We start from the raw sequence: 17,527 nt of genomic DNA, 5'->3' as shown, positions 1-17,527 counted from the left end.
AACCCTTATAGGTCCTGATCACATTTTTCTCATGACCTCCACTAGACCGATGGAACTAGAGAGCTCAGAACTCTTTCAAACAGAACTGCAGAGGTCAGAACTAATGAGCTTAACCAGTCCCAATGATATATTATCATAAGTAAACTTAGCCTCTGACCCTCAGCCTCATTGATATTTGCATGACTTACCTTAGCCTCTGACCCTCAGCCTAATTGATATTTGCATGACTTACCTTAGCCTCTGACCCTCAGCCTCATTGATATTAGCATGACTTATCTTAGCCTCTGTCCCCAGTCCCAGTGCTGTAGCAGCTTCAGAGCTTAGATTAACCTCTGTCTTCCAGTGACAGGACTTGCTAGATCTATGGCTGGGGGCATATTCTATATATCCCAGTCACTCCTATTTTAAACAAAAACCCATTTAAGACTCCATCTTCAAAACACATAATCACAAATTAACTGAGTAGAGCAATAGACTAGTTGAGTGGCTGCTGCAGACTGACTGGTTGTATAAGGCACATGATTATAGTAAAGTGGCTGCTGCAGACTGACTGGTTGTATAAGGCACATGATTATAGTAAAGTGGCTGCTGCAGACTGACTGGTTGTATAAGGCACATGATTATAGTAAAGTGGCTGCTGCAGACTGACTGGTTGTATAAGGCACATGGTTATAGTAAAGTGGCTGCTGCAGACTGACTGGTTGTATAAGGCACATGGTTATAGTAAAGTGGCTGCTGCAGACTGACTGGTTGTATAAGGCACATGGTTATAGTAAAGTGGCTGCTGCAGACTGACTGGTTGTATAAGGCACATGGTTATAGTAAAGTGGCTGCTGCAGACTGACTGGTTGTATAAGGCACATGATTATAGTAAAGTGGCTGCTGCAGACTGACTGGTTGTATAAGGAACATGGTTATAGTAAAGTGAGGGAGTGTTGTTGTTGTGTAGCAGAGGGATCTGATTGGAGCAATGGGAACGTTCTAATGGAGCTGGAATGTGCCGTGGGGTTTCTCCGTTGCGACACACACACTGTGTTCCTATTTGGATAGTTTCATTCTGAACCAAAATAGTGCTACGAAAATGGTTATATTCACAACTCAAAGCTGGTACAGACTAAATGTGTTTGTGTATGTGTGTGTATCTATGTGTCAGTGTGTGTAAAACATGAGAGGTCTGTGCTTGATGAGATTGCTCAGACCATGAAATCAGTCCCATCTGTGGCGTTCTTTGAAGCTCATAGACTCTGTCTGTCTGTCTGTCTGTCTGTCTGTCTGTCTGTCTGTCTGTCTGTCTGTCTGTCTGTCTCTCTCTCTCTCTCTCTCTCTCTCTCTCTCTCTCTCTCTCTCTCTCTCTCTCTCTCTCTCTCTCTCTCTCTCTCTCTCTCTCTCTTTCACTGTAGATCTGATAGTGGGAGCATTTGGTAAAGGGGAGGTGTCGGTGTACAGGTAAGATATCTAATTCTCTGATTGGCTAGACTACATTGTTTCGTGTATCAGATTGGCTGCTAGTTTACAATGGTGAAATGAATTGTGTGCGTGTGCATGCGTGTGTGCGTGTAGGGCTCGTCCTGTAGTGTCAGTGGAGGCTGAGATGATCCTGACTCCTAGAATCCTGAACCCTGACGACCGATCCTGCCTCCTGACAGAATCTGATACCATGGTAACCTGGTGAGTACACACACGCATGCAAGCACACACGCACTCACACAAGCAGTCACACACATGCCCTACCTTTCCAGAAACCCTACACCATGGTAGCCTAGTGAGTGACAGACGTAAGACCAATAGGGTGCTTTATAGGCTATGTGTGTTGGCAGGGACAGAGACATGGTGCGTTTGGGCAGATTGACAGACAACACTAAATTGTGGAATTCAGTAAAAACAAACACGGCTGATTGAAATAAACCATCAGACTGGCTGGAGGAACGAGACAGGACACAACAACACATGTACTATTAGGGAGTTTTTAGGACTGTCTGGGACTGTTGCTTTTTCTTTCATTGAATAATTGTTTTATTGAGAGCTTTGGCCAGTGGAGTTGTTTTTCTGGTGGTTTTGGGGAGACTGAGAGGACGAGTGGTAAAGAAGAAGTTTTTGTTCTAATCATTGTTCTGTCCTGAGTGGTTCTGGTTGACAGGCAGTTCACTGCTAGAGAACCCCAGTATGTGTCGCGTGTGTGTGTGTGTGTGTGTGTGTGTGTGTGTGTGTGTGTGTGTGTGTGTGTGTGTGTGTGTGTGTGTGTGTGTGTGTGTGTGTGTGTGTGTGTGTGTGTGTGTGTGTGTGTGTGTGTGTGTGTGTGTGTTGTCCCTCCTATCAGGAACAGGAAAGTAACTCCTACAGAGGGAGACTTGCACCATTAATATCCTGGAATCTAATGAGCGCATACACACACACACACACACACACACACACACACACACACATATTGACACACACACAGACATATATACAGAAGAGAAATGTTTTTATCCTGTCTCAATCTCCCATGTGTCTCTACCTCTCTCTCTGTTATCCAGTCTCAGGGTAGATATTTGTGCGAAGGTGAGCGGTGTGGGGATCCCAGACTCTGTAGGTAAGTAGCTCTGACTGGGGATGAAGAGGGGGGAGGTAGATGTTTATGTATAAGTTAGTGTTAGAGATGCTGACTATATGAATGTAGGAATGCATTGTTCCCACTGGCTAATGATGTTGAATCTAAAAGGGATAAAGTAGACAATACACAGGGTTCCCTCCTGCACACCAGATGAGAATACACACACACTTCCACACAGGATGGGACCATATGGAACCCCTCCTCACTCTCTCCCTCCATCCCCCTCTCTCCTCCACCTCTCCCAGTCTTGAATGCAGAGCTGCAACTGGATTGGCTGAAAGGTGTGAGGGGCGGAGTAAAAAGAGTTAATTTCCTGGATTCCCATCAGCCCCAGCACACAGGGGTCCTGACTCTTGGCCACAGCCGTCCACACTCCTGCCTGAACTACACGGTCTACCTACGAGTAAGTCAAACACACTCCACTGCCAAATAATGGATTTGAGTTTTTTTTTTTAATTGAGGCCTCCGTCCTTGCTGTGTTCGGACAAGATCCTCTTAAAATATCTGCCAACTCAGCTGAACCTGTTTTTGGACCCGTTATTGTGTTATAGTGAACAAACTTTCTGTTACATGGTTTCTCCCCCCCACCCCCCTTCTATCTCTGTCACTCTCAGGAGGAGGATGAATTTAGGGATAAATTGACTCCCATCTCATTGGCTCTGAACTACAGTTTAGCCCCTCCTTCCAACCTGGACCTCCCCCCTATCCTCAACCGCTACAGCAGTACCTTCCTGCAGGAACAGGTGTGTGTGTGTGTATGGGCTCTCTTTCTCATCCAATCAAGACCACTTACAGCATAAGAGTACTGTTAGACTAGACCTAAATCCTCCCCCATCCCTCTCCCAATCCCTCTCTCCTTTATTTCTCAGGCGTATATTCTGCTGGACTGTGGGGAAGACAATGAGTGTATTCCAGACCTCCAGCTGTCTGCAAGCATGTAAGTATCTACTGTATCTAACATATGTAGCATATACGTCAACATGAATCAGTTACAGTCTCATTTAAATACAGCAGTTAAGTAACCTTACTGATATAGGGGTGTGTTACGCCTTGTGTTGTGCCCTGCCCTGTCAAGTGAGGCATGTTGGGAAGATTCAGAAAAGTCCTTGTCAACCTGTAAACTTTCAACATATGTACATGCTCACACTCACACACATTCATATACACACACACCCAAACAAAGTGTAGGACCGCGTTACAGTATGCAAGGAGAGAAATTTACTCTCTGATTGTTTACATTAGCAAGCGTGTAGTGAGGCCTGTGTGTGTGTCTTTTTTTACTGTTTCCATCTGTATGCTATCGCCATGGCAGCCCAACAAAACACCCTGTCATTCTCCTCTTGACTGACACACACACATATTTTGACCTCTACTGTTTGACATAGTATTGACTTGTTTTTTTCTCTCTCCTGGACACACACAAATACAGGGACCGTACAGAGCTGGTGGTCGGGGATGACAACCTGGTCATGTTGACCATAAACGCGGTTAACAAAGGAGAGGGGGCATATGAGACAGAGCTACACACACTCCTACCCCCTGAGGCTGATTACATAGGAGTGGAACGCAGGATAGAGGTGAGAACACACATTCACACACACTACCACCCCCCACACTGACCCTAGCCCAGCTCAACTAGACCCTACCGCCTTGCTGACCTCTTTACCATTACATTACATCCTGTTGACAATGTCAGTTTTTTTTTTATAGAGGACTCATAGTGTGTTTGTTTGTGAGAGATAGAGAGTAATGGGGCACTAAGATGGATGGGGTTGTTACTGTCAGAACATGCATCACTCTCTTCCTCTCCTCCCTTCCCCCACATATCACTTATCTTCCTCTTCCACCCTCTCCCTTCCACCTCCTCTCTTCTTGCCTGCCCTCCTCTCCTCTCCAGTCTCTATCCAGGTTGAACTGTGAGTACAGGATGGTGAATGACTCCAGACTGGTGGTGTGTGACCTGGGGAACCCTATGGTTGCTGGAACAGAAGTAAGTCCAACACACACACACACACACACACACACACACAAATGAACACACAAAAAATACACACACGTACATGCCCCCACACTGACCTCCCCTTTACTTGGAAACATCCACTTCCTGTCCAAACAGGAAGCTGTCAATCAGATACAGCGGTGCTTATTGATATTTACCATGGTGATTGATCACCCAGATACCCCGTGCCCCACTGAGTCCCACACTCTGAAGCTGTCTGTGGGTATTTCTGTGTGTGTTAATCCGTTCGTCCCTTGCATGACACATCCAGGAAGCACAGGCTTTATTAAGTAAAGAGTGGTCCCTTCCGACATGTAACTCTACCCTGTGTTTCTGTAACCAGTCTGTCTGTCTGGGCGTGCATGTGTGTTTGTGTGTGTATGTGTTTGTGTGTGTGTGTATACTTGGCTATGTGCATAAGTGTGTGTGTTGTGTGCCTGAGAGCGGTATTTGTTAGCTCTAGAAGCGACACACAGCATTCTGATAAATCAATTATGTGATCATATTTCACTTCTGGGGCGCGGCTTTAGAGGGCTCCAAGGGGTTGAAGAGTGTGTGTGTTTGTGTGCGTGTGTGCACGTCAGCTCTCCTTCAGACCAGATGTGTCCCATACATACTTACCCTTGCCCCTTTGGACCTATAGGAATTCATGAGCTTTTATATAATAAACACACACACTTACTAATCATGCAGCCGGAATAACGCTTGTTATTCTAATATTTTTGAGTCAAGCCTCTAAAATGCAGACTGCACACTGGAGTGCTGCTACAGGCTCTTTGTGTGTCTTGACCAATCAGATGAATGGATAACGCAGGTCCCGCAGGCTGGCATAAAGCTCAAGGTGCTCTCCACTTTCCTCTGGTATTTATTTAGCAAGCTGATAACACATCACTCCCGACAGACACAAGCAAAAACTCTTGCATAAATAGAGCAGCCTTCCTAAACATTAGCAAGCTGACATGTGTTGCATGGAAACGAGACAATTTTTCAGTCTGATCAACTATACTAACAGCAGCTGCATACTCTAGTCTACTATGGGCCCTGTTCCTCTGGCCAGGGTAAACGAAGCGGTTGTGTAGGCTATTTATAGCCCATTTGTTTGTGAAATATAAACACAATAATATAACATATAAACACAATAATATAACATATAAACACAATAATGCAAACTACATGATGCAAACCTACATAAAGCAAGCTCACCCCTGTGTTTTATTGTCCAATCAGGTTTCGTTCTCAGTGTCTATAGGACCCCCCTAGTCCTTCTTTAAAATATAATTCATATGAACAAGTACAAGGTTGTTGCAGTTTGACAGGGTTTTCAGCCTCCCCAAGGCCAGGAATTTTTTTAAACCATGTGACCTGATTAGAAAAACTCTGGTCCCATCATAGCCCATATTAAACAGATGAATCACGTCATACCGTATAAGGTCCAGAGTTTTACCTGGTTAAGTTACTAGATCAGGAAAAATTAAGGGCCTCAGAATTTTGTCTTCCGCTACACCACTCTGGGGCCTGTTGTGCCACCTCTGCCAGACAGTCAGCATGTACAATGTGAACAGAAACGGCCCCTGTACAGAGCCCTGTGGAACACCATATATAGCCTTAGAGCAATCAGAGGTCTCACTGGCCAGAAAAACAAATAGATACCTATCTGTTAGTTTGGTCGACAGTGTCAATCCCTTCTCTTTACATCCCTTCTCTGAGAACAGTCACAGAGCCATGGTCGATGGCTGGTCGATGCATTATATCAAGTCGATGGCTGGTCGATGCATTAGATCAGGTCGATGGCTGGTCGATGCATTAGATCAGGTCGATGGCTGGTCGATGCATTAGATCAGGTCGATGGTTGGTCGATGCATTAGAACAGGTCGATGGCTGGTCGATGCATTAGAACAGGTCGATGGTTGGTCGATGCATTAGAACAGGTCGATGCATTAGATCAGGTCGATGCATTAGATCAGGTCGATGGCTGGTCGATGCATTAGAACAGGTTGAGGGCTGGTCGATACATTAGAACAGGTCGATGGCTGGTCGATGCATTAGATCAGGTTGATGGCTGGTCGATGCTTTAGAACAGGTTGATGGCTGGTCGATGCTTTAGAACAGGTTGATGGCTGGTCGATGCATTAGAACAGGTCGATCGATGGCTGTTCGATGCACTAGTTCATTTCCTTGACAAACTCTGTCTCTGTACTATGGTGGGTTTTACAGTAGATCCAGATTAGACAGTTTTATAGTGGTGGTGGTGCTGTTCAAGACATGGGAGAGAAGCGACAGGAAATACATGTTTTCCAGATTTGGGAAGAGAGATATATTTGGGTCACTCTGTCTGTCTCTCTCTCTTTCTCTCAGCCATGTACAATAAAGTCTCTTTGACTTTGGAGTCCTAATGAGTTTCCACCCTCAGGCTTCTCCCTTGTAGTTTTAGCACGTGTTTAAGAGTTTCCGGCATTGACTAGTGTCTGACCTGTTGTTCATGACAACATTATTACACACACACACACACACAAATGCAAGAAGCCATTATCATAATTATGGTTATGAACTAAGCCCTCCACATGGTGTGAGTTAAGCAAGGGTTGAGGGGGGTTTAACTGGGGTCTGAAGACTGGAGGGAAAGGGATCTGGTCTGTCTCAGCCCACAGATCTGTACTGATCCTCCAACTGAGACACACACACACAATACAGATACGTAACCCAGATACACACACCATGGCCAGGTTCTGGTTAGCTTTAACAAAGGGAAACTCTACATGGGGTTAGAAGGCTGCTCGCTTTAACTGAACACGTACAGATGTCACTGACACAGACTTTGAAACGTCTCTTTCTGTCTCTGTCGTCTCTCCCTTTGTCTCTCTGTCCCTCTCTCTCTGTCCTTCTCTCTTTGTCTCACTGTCTCTGTCTCCAGGTATCTGTAGGTTTAAGGTTTGCTGTCCAAAGGCTGGATGATGCCGGTCCTCACATTGACTTTGACCTACAGATCCACAGGTGACAGACACACACGCAAAGGCATGCAAATACACATACACACACACACACACACACACACACACACACACACTGCGGAAGAGCTGTGACACACATAACTGTAAAAAGGAACCTCTGTCAGAATTCTGAAGATTTCTGTGGCTTTCCCAAACAAAGAGCGTCGAGACAGATGGCCGGAGGGAAACAGACGACACAAAACATTGACTGTTCATCTCGCCACAAACACATGCTCACTCACTCATTTACTCACACGCGCACACATGCACACGCACACACACCATACATCGTCAGGCCATTGTGCAGACTCTACATCCAAACATCTTTATTGACTCATGTGTGTCTCTTATCTTACAGTTCAAACAAAGACAACTCCAAGAGCAACCCAGTCAGTCTGTCTCTCTCCATCTCTGCCAGAGCTCAGCTAGACCTGAGGGGGTGAGTGATACATCTCTGTTCTGATTGATCTTTTCTCAAACCCTGTGACATTAGAATATCTTTGCTGTGTTTGATGCACTTTGTTGTCATACAGTGTATCTCTTTGTCTTGTGCCATGTAGGTGAGACAGGCTCATTTAGTTTGCTGTATTTATATTGCCTAGTGTGGTTGTGTCTGTGTATGTTTCTATGAATAGATCTCTGCTAATCATGCACACATGAGCCAGTGCTAGTGCTCCTTCGTCACACACACGCTTGCACACACATACACACACGTTTGATTTACTATCCTTGTGGGGAACAAAACATTTATTCCCATTCAAACTCCTTTTTTCCCTAACCCTAACCTTAACGCTAAGCTTAACCCCTAACCCTAAAACGAAACCTTACCCTAACCCTAATTGTAACCCTAACCATAACTCCCAAGCCTAAAATAGCTTTTTTCCTTGTGGGTTCTGACGAAATGTCCCCACTTGTCCGAATGTTCCTTGTTTTACTATCCCCCCACACACACAAATACACTTCAAAGCCTGGACCCCAGAGTGACTTGGCTGGTTCTAAGGCAGTTGTACACACAAACAGACAGTGATCCGTAGGGGGCTGTGGGTGTGGGGGGCTGGAGGTTAAGGTCCAACCGGCGTTGGGTAAGTTGTGTTTGGCAGCGGAGTGGCGAGTGGCTTGGTGTTCACCCCCCAAGTTGTCCTGGATGTTGTATATCATTTGTTCTCCGTATCATTTGTTCTCATACTCTCTCTCTTCTCTTTATTTCTCTATTGCTCCTCTTTTTCTTTCTTTCTCTCTTTCCCACCTCTTTCTCTGTCTCTCTCTCTCTCTCCCTTTCCAGGGTGTGTCATCCCTCTCAGGTGGTTCTTCCGTTTCCTCACTGGGAGCCCAAAGAGAAGCCGGTCAAAGAGGATGACGTAGGACCCCAGGTCACACACATCTACGAGGTACATACACACACAGTAAAAGCAGTAGCCCTGTAAGTGCTGTCTGCTGTCTGATCAAAGGCCTCCTGAACAGATGTAATTACCGTCATAAAGGAAGAGAGAGAGAAAGAGAGAGCGGGGTGGAGGGATACGAGGGGGAATCAGACATACACTACCGTTCAAAAGTTTGGTGTCACTTAGAAATGTCGTTGTTTTTGAAAGAAAAACAATTTTTTTGTCCATTAAAATAACATCAAATTGATCAGAAATACAGTGTAGATATTGTTAATATTGTAAATGACTATTGTAGCTGGAAATGGCAGATTTTTGTAATGGAATATCTACCTACATAGGCGTACAGAGGCCGATTATCAGCAACCATCACTCCTGTGTTCCAATGGCACGCTGTGTTAGCTAATCCAAGTTCATCATTTTAAAAGGCCATTTTTTTTTTGTAACAGTATTTTTATTGGAATTTCACACTTTTCACCCATATTAAGAGATACAACAACAGAGACAAAGCACACACAAAAAAAAGCAGCACTCACTTACACATTCCTATATATATATATTCATACACACACATGCATATACACATATATACGCGTACACACATATATTATTATATTATATATATATACGTACACCATTTTCCTCTTCCCGCTCGGCGCTTCTCTGACCCCATCCCCATCATTGCGTCTCTCAATACATACATTTTAAACAAACTTACAAACAGAAATTAAACAAAAAAGCTCAGTTTAAACCAAGAAGTTAGGTTCAACACATGGAACGTACAGTGTAGTTCTGAAATACATAGATCCCCGCCATTCTAAGAGAATCCTTGCAGCATAATAGCTGATACCTCAGGTTCTAGGTCATTTAGATAAGGTTCCCATACTTTGTAGAACTGGTCTGTTTTAGAATGCAATGTACATGTTAGATATTCCAGAGGCACCCATTCAAATAGTATCTTATGCCAATCTTTAATAGAAGGAACCGTATCACCAATCCACTGTAAACGGATGGTTTTCCTCGCTGCGAAGGTAAGGATGTTGTAAAGCCTCCTTTTACCCACAGAAGTAACATGCCTACTAGGGAGACACAACAGTAAAGAAACTGGGTCCAATTCTAGATCAACCCCTAGGATCTTTTCAATTTCTTGCAGAACACCAGACCAGTATCTTTGTATTTTGGTACATGACCATAAACAATGTGTTAGGGTGCCTGTATCAGTTTTGCATTTAAGACACTGAGGGGAAGAGGAAGTGGGGCTAAAAGCATGTCTGCGATTTGGAGATATATGCAATCTGTGTATTATTCTTAATTGGATTGCTCTAGTACGATTACATATAGATATTGTTTTTGCATATCTCCAAATGTCCTCCCACATCTCTTCGTCAATAGTAACAGACAATACTTTCTCCCACACTTGTTTCACCCTCTGTGTGATGACAGCAGAAAAGGACCTTAAAGTATCATAAAACAGACTTACAGACATTTTCCTTTGTGGGAAAAAAAAGCATTCTTTCAATGGCAGACACATCAGGGTTACCAATTAAGGTGGTGCTCTTCAGAATATAATGTCTTACTTGTAGGAAGCGGAAAAAGTCCTGCTTTGGGAGTCGATATTTCTCGACCATCTGCTCAAATGACAATAAAATCTTATCAGCAAATAAGTCATTTAGCCTGCGTATGCCCTTATTAAGCCAAAAGTTAAAGCCAGCATCCAGCAATCCTGGACTGAAATCTGGGTTGTTAAGAATTGGGGTAAGAGCAGAGGTTAGTTTGGACCTTCCCAGGAAGCGTTGAACTGACCTCCATACTTTGAATGTGTTAAGTGTTAGGGGATTATTGCAGTGATCTTCTACAGACTTGAAACTTCTGAAAAATAAAATATCCTGTAAGGGGTACTTTAAAAGAGAAGTCTCAATGTCTAACCAAATAGAGGAGTCGTCATTTGTGATCCAGTCAGAAATATAATAAAGGTGGGCACACCATTTGAATGAACCTGATATTGGGCAGGTCCAAGCCGCCCATAGAACTTGGCAGCTGCAATATTGCCTTCTTAAGTCTTGGCTTGCGTTTACTCCATATAAAGGAACTTAGCCATCCATTTACATCCTTTATTACCTTATTGGATAGTAATACTGGGATCATTTGGATTGGGTAAAGTTGTCTAGGTAAAATGTTAATTTTCAAGAGGGATATTCTACCCAACCAAGAAATCGGGAGAGAGTTCCAGCACTCCAGATCCTGTCTTATTGTATCAAACAAGGGAACAAAATTGTCTCTGTACATTTGCTGGAATTTAGGAGTTACAAATATACCCAGATACATGAAACCTGAGGGAGACCATTTAAAAGGGAAGGGGGGAGAAGTATTAGGTACAGAGTGTAGGCTACCAAGTGGCTTAGCCTCTGACTTAGTTAGGTTAATCTTGTAGCCTGAGAATTCGCTGAATAATTCAATAATATTAATAAGAGATGTGATTGAAGTCTCGGGACTAGAGATGAATATCAGCACATCATCAGCATACAAGCTTATTTTATGGTGAACATCACCAATGAGCAGCCCCTGTATAGCAGGCGTTACCCTGATGGCCTCGGCCAGTGGTTCCATAACGAGTGCAAAGAGGAAAGGGGATAAAGGACAGCCCTGTCTGGTACCTCTGTGTATAGAGAAGCTATTTGATCTTAGCCCATTAGTAAGGACAGCAGCCTGAGGATCATCATATAAAACTTTCACCTATTTTATAAAGTTGTCCCCCAGACCAAATGTATTTAGAGCAAATAATAGGTAAGACCACCCCACATGATCAAATGCTTTCTCAGCATCTAGGGAGAGCACAAGACCATCCACAGCACTTTGTTGGTAGGCTTGAATTACATTAAGAAGCCGCCTGACATTGTTACATGACTTTACGGCCCTTAATGAAGCCAGTTTGGTCTCCTTTCACAATTAGTGGCAGTGAGTCCTCTAATCTTGTGGCTAGAATTTTAGAAAGCAATTTTCTATCCACATTCAGAAGGGAAATTGGTCTGTACGAGGAACAAGACTCTGGACATTTTCCCTTTTTGAGAATAAGTGAAATGTTGGCTTTTCTCAGTGTTTGAGGGAGCTGGTCATTTGAAAATGAGTGGTTAAACATATCACACAATGGCTCAAGGATCAGACCATGGCACTCTTTATAGAACTCACTACAAAACCCTGGTCCTGGGGCCTTACCATTTTGCAGATTCTTAATTGCGAACATTATCTCTTCCTTGGTAATAGGGGCATTAAGGAGAGACCTCTGTTCTTCAGAGATAGTAGGGAGCTCAATCTTACAAAATAAGTTCTCCATTAATTTGGGTGCATCCTTTGGCAGTTCTGAGGCTTAAAGGTTTGTATAAAATGTCTTAAATGAGTCACTTATCAATTTATTTTCATATAAATGATTACCATCAGAATCAGTAATAGTAGCAATTGACTGAGAGTCAGCTCTCTATTTAGCTAGGAATGCCAAGTACTTTCCTGGCTTATCGCCATGTTCATATAGCTTTTGCCTGACAAATCTCATTTTCTTTTCAGCGTCCTGTGTTAGGAGAGAGTCTAACGTTGATCTAATGACTGATATTTCCTTTCATAGGGCAGGAGTGGGAGTTTTAATGTAGTCCTTCTCTTTAGTTCCTAATTCACCCTCTAACATTTTTTGCTTTTCACGCTTTTTCCATCTCTTAGTATGTGTGTATGACATAATCAGACCCCTGGCATACGCTTTACAGGTCTCCCAAAGGAGCAAGGGGTTATCTGTTGATTGAGAGTTAATAGAGAAAACGCTTTAAACTCTTTAATAAAACATGATGTGAATGTATGGTCTTTAAGAATGGTTGTATTCAACCTCCAATGTCTTGACCGATTGAATGGCCCATTGAGTTTTATGTCCAGGATCACCTCCGCATGATCAGATATGACTATGCTTCCTATCCTAGCGGATAAAACAGACTGCAAAGACGTCCTGGGCATAAAGAAGTAATCTATTCTAGTCTGACATCCATGAGGTGCAGAGAAGAAAGTGAACTCTCTGTTGGAGGGATGAAAAGTTCTCCAAACTTCAGCATACCCCAGATCATCACAAATAGCTTTAAGTGACTTAGCTTGAGGAGAGAGTGAAGCTATACCGCTGGGAAACTTATCAATAAGGGGGTTCACAAGCAGTTAAAATCTCCTCCAACCACTGCAGTGTCCGAATTTAATTCTGAAAAGTCTAGAAATACCTTAGTGAGGAAATCAAGGGGGTGAGCAGGGGGGAAGTAAATATTCATTATGGAAATGTTCTGCCCTTGTAAAGTACCATTAATTATAACAAAGCGACCAAATGTATCTTTCACACAATTCAAGACCTTAAGTGGTAAGAATTGCTACACCTCTACTTCTGGATGAAAATGATGAGGAAAAACACTTGACCAAACCCCCCTTGTTGTAATGTAAGGTGCTCCTTATCATCCAAATGAGTTTCTTGCAACAGGGCAATATCAATATTTTATTTTTTCAAAAAAGACAGTACCTTCTTCCTTTTAATGGGGTTATGGCTCCCTCTAATGTTCCACGTACATACACACATTCTGTTACCTGTCATTGTGTCTTGACCATTCAATATCCAGACTGGATCCTACTGTAAAAGTGGGGTGGTACCTTTTTCCATGTGTTGAACTCTCCTCTATCTCACAGAGCATAAACAAACAATATGAACCCTGAACTCGAACTATACTAAACTAATGTAAAGATCCAAAGGGGGGTTTTCCCACTAGCTAACATGCAGGGGATTTCAACTCTCCAATGTAGACTCTTAAGTCTGCATTGCCGCTCAATATATATGTATGGAAAAGAAAATCAATAGAAGAAGATTTAGGCTCTTCCACCTAAAACCAAGCCTGGGCACCAATATGGATTCACACATATCTCAGCCTGAGCTATAGTGGCTATTACTTTAACAAGAAAAATAATAAAGATATGAATATTACTGAGCCGGAGTACGTGAGGACTCACACCACTGTTTCATGATCAGATTCAACCAAAAATAAACAAAGTTATCCAATGTTGCGGAGGTGCAGCTTAAAGTTATTTACCCGAGAGAGTCAATAAACGCAGCAGCCTCTTCAGGTGTGTAGAGCTTTTTAGTTGATCTGTTGACCATAATCTTCAATGTGGCCGGGTACAACAGTGCGTAGTCCATCTTCATTCTCCTGAGTCGAGCCTTCGCCTCATCAAACGATTTGCATCTTCGTACAACCGCAGTGGAATAATCATTGAAGAATGAGACCTTTTGGACTCATGTTTCTAGCCGCGTCCATGACGCGCTGCTTGTCGGTGAAGTTGTGGAACTTTATAACCACCGGCCGTGGGCGCTGGTTGAGACCGGTATCGGTGTTTGAGAGCGATGGGCTCTGTCCAGCTTCACACGACCAGCCTTAGTGTCCATTTGTAGGTAGCCAGGGATCCATTCCTCAAAGAATTTTACTGAACGTGTCCCTTAAGAATTTTCCGGGAGTCCCACAACACGAATATTGCATCTGCGACCTCGATTATCCAAGTCGTCAATGTGCTCCGCCATTTCGAGCACCTGTTTCTCAAGTGCTTTTATCTTAGCGTCCATAGATGTAGTTGAAGTTTCCACTGCAGCAATTCTTCCTTACGCCTCAACAACACGTTTGACAACCCTCTGTAGTTCAGCTGAATGGCCTGCTATTGCTTCCAAGACCATTCTTATCTTAACATCGATCACTTTAGTAATGTTATCAGTCATCTTTTGAATCACCAGGTCCATTGTGCCTGGATCTGCAATGGTGTTAGCTTCGCTAACGTTAGCTAGCAACTCATGCACATCTACAGGGGTGGTGGTTTTGGTCGAGTTCTTAGTAGTTCTGTTGGGCATGTTGTCGGAGATTTTTGCGAAATAGCCATCAAGACTCATTGTAGGATAACTTATTTAGCCAATTCTACCACTTTTTCAAGCTAGGAGATTAATGTAAAAATATATATTTACGAATGCCACGGGAGCTCGCTGAAACACAGTGTTCTCTCTACGGTGCCATTTTGTCCCCCCTTAAAAGGTGAATTGATCATTAGAAAACCCTTTTGCAATTATGTTAGGACAGCTGAAAACTATTGTGCTAATTAAAGAAGCAATAAAACAGTCCTTTAGACTAGCTGAGTATCGGGAGCATCAGCATTTGTGGGTTCGATTACAGGCCCAAAATGGCCAGAAACAAAGAACTTTGTTCTGAAACTCATCAGTCTATTCTTGTTCTGAGAAATGCCAAGAAATGCCAAGAAACTGAAGAGCCAGTTTGCACTGTTCTGTGAAGGGAGTAGTACACAGCGTTGTACCAGATCTTCATGATAAACTTGGATTAGCTAATACAACGTGCCATTGGAACACAGGAGTGATGGTTGCTGATAATGGGCCTCTGTACGCCTATGTAGATATTATACGTGTGTGTGTTGAAGATGCAGTAAGGAGGGACATCTGCTGGATGTCTGCAGGGTCTGGGGCTGCAGTGCTCCTGTCCTGCAATCTGTCCAGCTGGTTATAGTTAGGTCAGCCAGAGTTTCTCTCTCAGAGAATTCCTGCCTGGAGCACTGGGACCATGTCCTGTTTGGGTGACTCACCATCACCACCCTCAGAATTAATGAGTGTGTGGAAAGGGGCTAAGCTGAGTGGCTTGGTGTTCTCATACTCTCTCTCTTCTTCCTTCTCACTACTTCCCTCCCCCTCCCTCTCTACTCCCCCCTCTCTCTTCCTCTCATCTCTGTCTCCTTTCCCTCTTACTCTCTCAGCTCCATAACTCAGGTCCCAGCAGTATTCGGGAGGCGGAGCTCCAGGTGGGCTGGCCCTCTCGTTTCCGTGACGAACACCTGCTCTACGCTCTGGAGGTTCTAACGGAAGGACCAATCAACTGCCGGAGCAACACCAGCCTCAACATCCTGGGCCTACAGGTAACACAATAACACCTCCTGCTGAGACTGGACACTGGACACTGTACTCATGCACTAATGTTTTATATTTATAAACCTGTATTGGTCTCCAATGCTTCAGAAACAATGGCATAAATGCTTTTGTGAAATTACAGCTCAGTTAAATCAAATATTTACTGGCCCGATCTAGCATTGATGCAGCTCAGTTCTTCTCATAATAAAATAGGGTAACAGGCTGTCATCTACCGTCTGGTTTATGTTTGTGATGATGACTGAGTAATGTGCTTTGATGATGACAGGACAAAGTCACTCATTCCATGTGTATTGAAGACTGTCGGAGGACGGAGAGGAACTAGTGGAGTCGGCCCATAGCAGGGTTGGTGGTGAAGAGCAGGATGCCAGTAAAGACAATGTGGTTGTAGTTGTCATCATACAGCCCCCAGCCCTTAGAAAGCCTTAAGTACACCAGGTCATCTTTCTCTAGCTCCAGAGCCACGGCACCTGTCATGTACTCATAACCACCATGGAAGTTGTCATGGACGTTGTATATCATTTGCTGGCCATTTTTGACCAAGTAAACACCCATTTTCTCTGTCCAGGCTCTCGACCCATGGAGGTGAATGTGAAGTAGTAGACTCCTCTCACTGGTGCTGAGAACATACCTGTATCAGAGGGGAAGCAGGGAGAGATCAGCACTATCCGTCTCTCTTAGGCACTGTAGCAGCCTGTTAGTGGTTTGGGTCTGTGCCAGTAGCTGGCCCCTGTGGGCGCCCGGTGGCACCATAATTGGGGAGGACGGGCTCATAGGAACGACTGGAATGGACTGAAGTGAATGGTATCGAACACATCAAACACATACCATTCCATTCACGCCATTCCAGACAATGTTATGAGCCGTCCTCCCCTCAGCAGCCTCCTGTGGTGGACATGTGAGCATGGAGATTGTGTGTTTATGTTTATACCTTTATCTGAGTTGTAGATGTATTGCTTTGTGGGTGAACCTGTAGTATTGTTACGGTGTAAGTTTCATCTGTAGTATTGTCGGCGTAAGTTTCATCTGTAGTATTGTCGGCGTAAGTTTCATCTGTAGTATTGTCGGCGTAAATTTCATCTGTAGTATTGTCGGCGTAAATTTCATCTGTAGTATTGTCGGCGTAAGTTTCATCTGTAGTATTGTCGGCGTAAGTTTCATCTGTAGTATTGTCGGCGTAAGTTTCATCTGTAGTATTGTCGGCGTAAATTTCATCTGTAGTATTGTCGGCGTAAGTTTCATCTGTAGTATTGTCGGCGTAAGTTTCATCTGTAGTATTGTCGGCGTAAGTTTCATCTGTACTATTGTCGGCGTAAGCGTTGCCAATGTCGGAGAATACTTTTTCATAGACCAGAGTGATCGCAGTTTGAAAGGTCCCACATACCAAACCATATCAAACCAACAGAAAAGGCCAACTGTCTTCTGTGCGAACTCATGAGAATGAATTCAATCAAGCTCACCGAAATGTCTAAAATGTCTTAATTTCATACCACACTGTGGGTTTGATTGAATTGAACTGTTCTTACCTAGCCTTAGTTCCTCCACCTGGCTCTCAGCAACACTCAATCTTGCCTCCAGGGCTGAAATAGCAAG

At 43.7% G+C, this 17,527-nt stretch overlaps 1 protein-coding gene across 2 annotated transcripts in view; it reads left to right on the top strand.

The window, feature by feature from the left end:
* The window catches only part of LOC118367622 (integrin alpha-8), a 60,256-nt gene that overhangs the window by 36,520 nt on the left and 6,209 nt on the right, over positions 1-17,527 (top strand). For both annotated transcript variants that reach the window (XM_052494450.1, XM_052494449.1), the window contains 12 exons: positions 1,401-1,446; positions 1,561-1,668; positions 2,517-2,572; positions 2,839-2,996; positions 3,208-3,336; positions 3,463-3,530; positions 4,023-4,170; positions 4,491-4,583; positions 7,504-7,583; positions 7,938-8,018; positions 8,862-8,967; positions 15,766-15,924. In XM_052494450.1, coding sequence (XP_052350410.1) covers positions 1,401-1,446; positions 1,561-1,668; positions 2,517-2,572; positions 2,839-2,996; positions 3,208-3,336; positions 3,463-3,530; positions 4,023-4,170; positions 4,491-4,583; positions 7,504-7,583; positions 7,938-8,018; positions 8,862-8,967; positions 15,766-15,924 — 1,232 coding nt within the window. The remainder of the gene's footprint in view (positions 1-1,400; positions 1,447-1,560; positions 1,669-2,516; positions 2,573-2,838; positions 2,997-3,207; positions 3,337-3,462; positions 3,531-4,022; positions 4,171-4,490; positions 4,584-7,503; positions 7,584-7,937; positions 8,019-8,861; positions 8,968-15,765; positions 15,925-17,527) is intronic.

Source organism: Oncorhynchus keta, chromosome 34 (assembly GCF_023373465.1).
Source record: "Oncorhynchus keta strain PuntledgeMale-10-30-2019 chromosome 34, Oket_V2, whole genome shotgun sequence".
NCBI lineage: Eukaryota > Metazoa > Chordata > Actinopteri > Salmoniformes > Salmonidae > Oncorhynchus > Oncorhynchus keta.
Note: the sequence above shows the minus strand (reverse complement) of the source record. Positions and strands in the feature narration are given on the sequence as shown.